At 43.1% G+C, this 8,502-nt stretch overlaps 1 protein-coding gene across 1 annotated transcript; it reads left to right on the top strand.

Annotated features, from left to right (window-relative positions):
- The first annotated feature begins 2,730 nt into the window (after window positions 1-2,730).
- On the top strand, window positions 2,731-8,162 carry LOC131264892 (uncharacterized). Its single transcript, XM_058267158.1, has 4 exons — window positions 2,731-2,736; window positions 3,899-4,158; window positions 5,325-5,452; window positions 6,135-8,162. The coding sequence occupies exons 1-4, from the start codon at window positions 2,731-2,733 to the stop codon at window positions 6,386-6,388; spliced, it is 648 nt and encodes a 215-aa protein (XP_058123141.1). The 3' UTR covers window positions 6,389-8,162.
- Window positions 8,163-8,502: the final 340 nt, after the last annotated feature.

The raw sequence follows: 8,502 nt of genomic DNA, 5'->3' as shown, positions 1-8,502 counted from the left end.
CTAGCACATCGATCACAAGTCGAACACGCGTCGAACAAACGTGGATCCGTCGCTGGATACGGTTCACCCCTAACTGACCCCTGCAGACGAGCTTCGCAGACGAAAAGGCTCACAATTCCTTGAGCCCAAGGAACTGGAAAGTAGGTGTTGGTTGCACGACACTAACACATGAAGGCATAAAGCACTAGCTGCACGCACGTTCTGCACTGTATCCGGACGGACCAGAACTGATCTTCTCGAGACAAAACCGTACTGTCCGACGTACTCACGAGCTGTGACGCTGGGAAGAATTTTCCGACCGAGCAAAGCGCCAGACTTCAGGAATTCCCTGATTCTCCGAAGCGACCTCCCACACGGAGCCCACGGGAGAATGCATCCCCTTTTCGAGGGGTTTTCGTTTCGATTACGTCATCGTTTTTCGCACCACGAGAGAACGACTCGGGTCGAGAACCAACGCGCGCCCGCTCTTGCCACCCCACAACTGTCAGGACATTCACATCCATTTCCGACGCTGACGCCGCCGCCATCATGGATAAGGCGGAGCTAAGGAGCACGCTATCGTTGTGGTGGTGGCCGTACCCCGAAATGGGACTGGCTGACCGAGTTTCCACCGCACGCTGGGGAAAATGAATATTTTATGTACGCTCCATTCGGGATTGTGGGGAATTTGTGTGGGATTGTTCGATGCCTTTTGTTGGGAGAGGGGGAATGGAGGAAAGCGACACTGGTATGGAAAATCCAGCATGGATTCCGGTGGACGTCGACCACTGATGCCGTGACATTTCGGAAAAAATTGAAAAAAGGCAAAGCAAGGGAAAAACTAGTGTTCAGAAATCCCTTTTCGGATGAAAACTAAAATTCGCGGAAAGAACGGCTTTGTGTCTGTTTATGGCTGCAGGTGTTTGGGGAACTGACGCTAGTCTAAAAAGGAGCGATTTATGCAAACTGCTGCCTTCCGGCAACAACATCTTCGTGAGAAGAAAAAAGAAACGAACCCCACGCAAGAGGAGGAAAAGCCTGGTTGAAGGACAAAAGGAAGGATGCTTCAACGTAAATGAACCACTTTGTGAGGTTTTCGGCCGCTTTTTTTCGGTCACCGCGTGAAGTGGAGTCACATCTTTTTCTGCTGGCAATCATGCCGAGGTTTGATGAAAAAGAAACCACTAGATGACGTCAGACGAGCTGAAAATGGTTTGGAACAGTATTTTTTCGTCACATCCTTTTGCTAACCATTCGAAGTGTTGCTTTATATGAAGTGCTTGGCATTTTATCAACACCCAGTTAAATTATCAATTGTGTTACAAGATATATTTTTTTTTGTATTTCTCCATTTATAAGGCTAATTTGCCTTTCATGAGTGTAATAGCATTTTCTATTTCTTATTTTACTTTTAATGTTATTTCATTCACATTTACTTTCGTTCTAATTCCAAAAACTGTACATTTTCTCAATTTTGCTATAACAAATGAAGCATCCTATAAAATAAATTCTCAACTTAATTGTGTAATACATTTACTTCCAAACCCATAATGCCATCGCTTGCGTCATTCAATTTTCATTGGCGTCACGTGCCTTTAAATTCCTGCTGCAAATTAACCCATTTTCCGAAGCAATGCAAGTTTGCCGTGCGCATGCTGTATCTATAAAATTTGTCATGAACAAACACACGCCAGATGTCAGATCGGATTAGGATTAAAAAACGTTCTGTTCAGACGAGCACGATAACCACGGTATTGTAAGTGATCCACCGCTGCAAGCTTGTAGCTGAGAGCCTCCAAGCCACACGGTCTATAAAATCGATAAAGTGGTTTAGAAATAAAAAATTATGTGCGTTTAATGTTTACCACTTTTCAATGACGCAAGTGGCGTAGATTCCGTTGTAACGTCGTCTTTTCAGTGGAGCGTGGGGAGTGATGGTTGCAAAATCGATAATAAGCGCGATTGCAAAAAGTGGGTGTGTGCGACTATTTTCTAAGCATAATACTCAAGTTATGTTTACTTAGTAACAATACACGTCAACGACAAAGAAGTTTAAAACAAAAGTTAACCCAAGCAAGGAACCATTTTCATGTAAAGCTTAAAGTTAGTCACATAAAACAAAGTAAAGTAAAAACAAGGAAATTTGTTCTATTTTATTACCCTTTTCGATTTTATTGGATGACCAGAGTGCGCGCCTCAGTGGCCACAGATTTACCTCGCTGGGCAATATTGTGCTAGGTAAGTGCTCGAAAAGCTCCACCGGCCTCCCACACTACGAAACGATAAGGAAGCTTAGTCGACTGTACCGTGTTCTCCGTACACTCCATCAAATGTTTTGACGACCACTCATCAGCCTGTTGTAGACCTTTCCAGCCATATGGGATTCGCAGGCCGTATAACCGTGCAGGTGAGAACCCGCTCTGTTATCGGCGCTATCAGCGCTCGAATCGGCGTAACGTGAAGCCGATAGGGTCGATAATGGCAATCCGGACCTCCATTATCGGCCTGATAAGCCGATGGAGATTGTGGCCACTGCTAATCCACCACAAGGGACGGTACAAAAATCAGCCCCACGGCGTGCGACTCGAGCAGTGCCGATCGGCTTTACTAATCGTTTGCATGCGAAAGATTTGCTTGCCACAATCCACCGTGGACCAATTGAGTGTTTGTGTAAAGTAGCTGCACTGGTTTGCAAGCTGTACGAAATCGACTATCGTTTTGATCGTTTCATCTTCTGTTTGAAAAAATAAAATGAAAGTAAGTTAATAAACTTATCTCAGCCTATTTTGTCACGATTTGATTGGGCTGTGGATTGGAACAGTGGAACGAAAAACGGGTGAAATATTTCGCACGTCGCAAAATTGATTTTAGTGTGACAAAGAAAAAGGTCAAAAGCAAACCACCACCTAACAACGGTCAGTCGGAACAGTTGAAAGTAGCATCGATTTGTCCCGGAAAAGGAAATTGGGATGCCGTAATAAAACCGGTGTGGTGTCTAACGTAACCTTGTGTAGAGTACAAAAAAAACTGCGTCTCGAGTACTTCTGGCCTAAGTGTCGCAATTGAGGATAAGACCTGTCGACGGTGTGATTGTGGCGACAAATAAATCGGACAATAAATCAAAGTAGTCCGAGGTAAAATCATCATCGACAAATGGTGCAAATGATTAGAAGGAAATACAAGACCGTTCTGTTTACCAAAGGATTGACCGAGCTAGGCACTTGTGGAGTGATACTATGCAAGAGTTATGTTTGCATGCGTGTAGTGAATTTATTGACAGTATTAAATTTCCATTTTGCTATTGTGATCCAGTTGACTCATTTTTTTTCGAAAATTACTACCTCGTGATTCCTAAATATACTCTTTTGCATAACATTTTTTTCACAACTCCTAATAAAATGTCTCCATGCTCTATTTTGTTGGCATCTTGTTTGCTACACCACAAACAAACCACTTTTTCTCATCGAAATCAACCAAGTACAAACATGATGAAGAATGAACTTGTCGTTTGCCCGAGAACAATCATTTCCACGCAAATGAAGCTGCATTTGCTGGCAGACGAACGAGCTGTCCTCTTCTCAGAACGGAATGTTTTCCCCACAAAACAAAAATAAAAAGCTTGTGAACAAATAAAATCAATCCAGCGAAAGTTTGCTTCGTCGCAAACAACAAACAACCACGCAAAAGGAAAGATGTTTGGCGAAAAATCGTTGATCTTTCCCATGGAAAATCTTCTTCAAATGTATGAAGGTGTCGTCGGTAGTATATAGGGAAAATTTATTTTATTTACTCCCCGCACTGGCCACCCGCCCGGGTGGGATCCCGGTTAATTGAATCAAATTATCCACGCCCAATCTTTTACGGTGCCTTCGGTTAACCTGCTGGTTTTTCCCCGATTTTCCCACCCCATCTGTTTCAGTTGCTGGCAGCCGTTCGCATCGTCCTGGGATTGGAGATCCTCGCCCTGGCACTTTCCACGCATGCCCATGCCGAACTGCTGGCGGACGGTACGGCGCAGGATCAGACCGTCCCGCTCGCCGCCCTGCCGACCGCGTCCGGTGTCACGAAATTCAAGGATAAATCCCAGAAGCTGCCTCCGCCGGAGGATGCTAAAACGGACGACAACGCCGGAAAAAGCGTAGTTGTGAACTGGAAGCTGGCCTGCGAACAGCTCTGCAGGTAAGTACGGGAGCTCCGGCTCGCGTTGGAGGAAACGGTTCAAGTGACGGTATCGGGCAGGGTTGTCCATGGAGTTCTTCCAACCTTCCACCTTCACCATCCCGTGTGCATGCTGAAAGTGGGGTGATTTACATACGTAAAGTGGGCTGAGTGTGAAATAGTGTCCGCGTGCGTGAAATGATAAACGATTTCCCAACAAGATAACGGAACCCAGAAAGTTCTAGTGTCGATGGGAGAAGTCGAGCCGCTGGCGTTTTCCGCCAGGCCGCACATTAAAAGCCACCGTTTTAGATTGGAACAGGTCCCCCTCGCTTCCATTGTGATTATCCAACAATCAAGTGCTTTGTGATGTGTATCATATGGGGAAAATTAAACCAATTTAGATAGCTCTACCACACATTATCATTCAAATTGATTGTATGAGTCGAGAGAAGCTACGAAATGTGTCACGACCAAAGAATGTCTGAAGATGATTGATGACTCTGATGCTTGACAAATTGAATCGAGTGCTTTGTTGAGAAGCCGCATGCTTTACGGATAATACGAATAGATTTGATGTTGTTCAGAATTAGGGTGAAGGCTTGCAAAGGTAGAATCGAGTTAAAGAGGAAATCCCGACGGAAATTGGTACGGAAGTCTAACAAATAATAGACCATCGTTACACGATAAAATTAATATGTAATGTTAATCCTTGCTTTGTCTTATTTGATTCGAATAACTGTTTCATCATTTGTTAGATTATACACCGTTTTTCCACAAACATTTACGCATTGCGTTCCGGTGTGAAATGTTTCACGATTGATTTGCTGTTAAACCGTGTCGTTTCTCTTTCGGCCATCCACAATCGCCCTGTTATCTATCGGAGAGCAATAACGATTTGAACGCAATTACAACTGCCGGTAGCCACCATAAAAAAGATGCCAATTAGTTCGCGATTGTAGACAAACGGTTGGTTTGGTTGTCGTGTTTTTCCCGCAGCGAGATGGACATACAACATTAACTGTGACTCGCTGATAAAACAAAACAAAAATATCTATCAATGACTGAACACTTTTTGGCCAGCAGGTGACGGGGAAGTTAAACATCCTGGGCAGATTTTCATATTCTAGATAGGAAATTTTTATTGATGTCCTAATTGTTTGGTTGTTCTCTTCCTTTTCTCACAGTGCAGGGCTTGGCGGGCCCAGCTGCGGGGCATCCTGGCTACGGTCCACAACTACCGAAAGTAGCACACTTGTGGTGGACAATGCAACACTAGAGGGAGTGTGTCCTTCATTGTGCGCCAATGGTTTGGGTAAGTAAAGAATTAATCAATATTTTAAATATTGAAATGAAACGAAACACGATAAACGAAAAGAAAATGAAAAAATCGCGATGTAAATTTAAATTTTCTTAAAATACGAACATAAAAAATCGTACATGGTCCTACAATTCGAAAGGTCAACCGAGTGACGCCAACAGGCCGGGCAAAGGTTAATTTACAACAATTTCGATAAGAACGCCAGTCGTCCGTATGCCGAAGCAGCCTATTGCGGCTCATTGAAGGCTTACAATGGGATTAACCGATATAAAGTAATCCTACCTTCCGATTGGACTTTAGCGTAAATCAGACAGGAGGAGGAAAACAATTTGTCAAAAAGAATCATTTCTAAATACCGCACGATTAGTAATCATTGCCGATAAACGATAACAAAAATTGGCAAACGAATCATTTAATTAACTTGCTAGCACGTGCTTGTCGAGGTAACGTCAGGGTGCGCTTTATCGGGAACAGAGAGAAGGGGGATTAGGACTATGACGTTAAAGATTGCGAAAAACGGAGGGCTCGACTAAGCGATTAAACAAAAAGATTTAATTAGAAAAAAAATGATGAAAGTTTTAAACAAAACGAAAAGAATATAAGCCAGTAAATTAAGCCATAGGATAGCGATTAATGGACAACTCTTTCAACTCTTTCCCTTGACTTACAACTTTAGGTGTATCGAAGTGCAGCTGCAAAAGCTTCAAACCGAAGGTCCAGTTCAATCAGAATCTCGTCTGCCAGGCGTTCTGCAGCGCGATGAAGATCCAGCTGAACGGATGCAGTCGTTGCGACGGAACGAAGGGTGACGAAAGTTTCATGCAGGCGGTGGAGACCACCACGCCCAACTGGGACGAGCTGTGTTCGGTGTTCTGCAAGATGGGAGACGGTGGAACACTGTGCAACTGCGACTTGCCACCGTTCTTCTAAACCGAACGCCATCCACGGCGCAAACCGCACATCCACAATATAGAAACGCAACAGATCTGAGAGCAAAGCATTTGTTTCGTTTATGATTTGGACCAGGTTGTCTGGTGGACATACAACCTTCCAGTGGAGCGTGCAATAGAAATTCACACCAACAATATCCTTTGCAGTACAAATCGAAGTCCTTACCGCATGGTCAAGGACATGGCGAGAGGGAGGGAGAGAAAAGTAGTAAACTAGAAAGAAACAATGGGAAAAAAGATGATGAACGGAATGAGAGAAAATTTTATCGTAACATATCGCAGGTTCTGTGAGGCAGAGTGAACCACTCGCCACACGATCCTTCTTTTTCGCTCTAAGTTCCTTTGTCAGCTCAACTGCTAGACGAGACGTTTGAAAGGGGAATAGACCACTTCCAAATGTGATCGACACACCCACACGCAATGACAAAGATCACTCAAAGGGCTTCCAAACGAGAGTAACAACCAACAATCCGAATGATGTAAAGTTAGCGAAGGTTGAGCAACATAAAAGTTATCTAGTGCAATCCGTTTCTAGTACATCTTAGTCTAGTTAGAGGCTTTCAATTAGCAGTTTTACTTCTGTTTTTTTTTTTACATAAAATCTGCAAGATGCGACCCTAACTTCGAGCGAATCCATCGATAAACTCACACGATATAGTAGGAGTTCGATGTTTTTTCACGCTCGTCGTTAGTTGGTGTTTTCATTTATATTTCCTTAAAAATTACATACAAACGCCCTCGGTTGAGCACCGAAGCTCGGAGCGACCTGGCGTTGACTACCCTTCCAACGTGTCAATTTGTTTAGGATTAATTCCCCTGTTACGAACCCTGTTTTCTGCGAGCGGCGATTTTACGCGACGTAACAGCGGTGCGCTAGGTTTTACTTGCCATTAAGAGGAAAACGATCAAAATTAGTTAGTTGAGAACTGGGTTTTCCTCAAAATGTCCTATATCCAGCACCCGTTCCCGCTTCCCGAATCCTTCCACTCCAACCGCTTCCAAAGACTTATTCGTAAAAGAAAACACTCACACATTTGGCATCATACAGGAGGAGATCAGTCATCATTCATCCAATCATTGGCGAAATGGGGTAGGAGTAGAAGAAATTTTCGATTTCGTTCGAAATTCGAAGCAAGCAAATGCAGATTTGCTCATTGCTGTGAAAGACAATAAACAACCAAATAAAACTATTTGGAATGAAAGAGAAACGGAGGGAGATAAAAAATAAATTAACAAACGTAACCTAACCAGTATAACTAAATTGAATCGGAAAACAAATCCTTCGCTTTCACCCACATAATACAAATATGCGTGTATTCCAATTTCCCTGCTGCGTGTACACAACGTGTATTTATGAATGTTATCAAATATTGTACGACGTTTTGCGATGTAGTCCATGCTGAATGAGGCAAGGGTGGAACGTTTCATTTAAACACCGACACGAAGATCCGAGCGTTGCTCTCGGTCGTTCTCATCAGACAGTTTTAAATTTTATGCCGGGTGCCGATGTCGCTCAACTGAACTGCGACGACGACGCAGATATTAATGTTTGGATAATCGATGTGTTTTAAGCGTGCGTTGCTTTCGGCCGTCTTAGCGGCCACGAGTTAAACGGTATGGGTTTTGTGTTGCTTTAGGATCGGCGAGCGGGCTGGAGGAGAGCGCAGTGGCTATTACTGTACGCAAATCTGTAGCAAGGAGTGACACGTTACAGCACTGATTGTAGTGTAGACGGTGTTTCAATAAATGTGTATACAAAACTTTCTACAGTTTTTTTTTTTTAAATGATGTTCGAAAAAGTTCAATGCGTGTATGACACTTTGCGCACTCATAAACAGGCTACATTTTATTGTGTATTAATGCGCTCCCGAAAAAACCTATTTATTTAAGTAATTTAGCTATTCTTTTTAAAGTCTTTAACGACAACAATATGTAAATATAAAAGAGAAGCAATACTTCACTTTGCTATGGTTTTCGCCACTGATTTTCAAACTTAATACGATGCGCTGTATGTGTCAAAAATTACATATCCTTATCGTAGCATGGATTTGAAAGGAATTTGGAATGGAATGGGAGGCAATCATCTTATCAAAG

Source organism: Anopheles coustani, chromosome 2 (genome assembly GCF_943734705.1).
Source record: "Anopheles coustani chromosome 2, idAnoCousDA_361_x.2, whole genome shotgun sequence".
NCBI lineage: Eukaryota > Metazoa > Arthropoda > Insecta > Diptera > Culicidae > Anopheles > Anopheles coustani.
The sequence above is the reverse complement of the archived record's forward strand: the minus strand, read 5'-3'. Positions and strand labels throughout refer to the sequence as shown.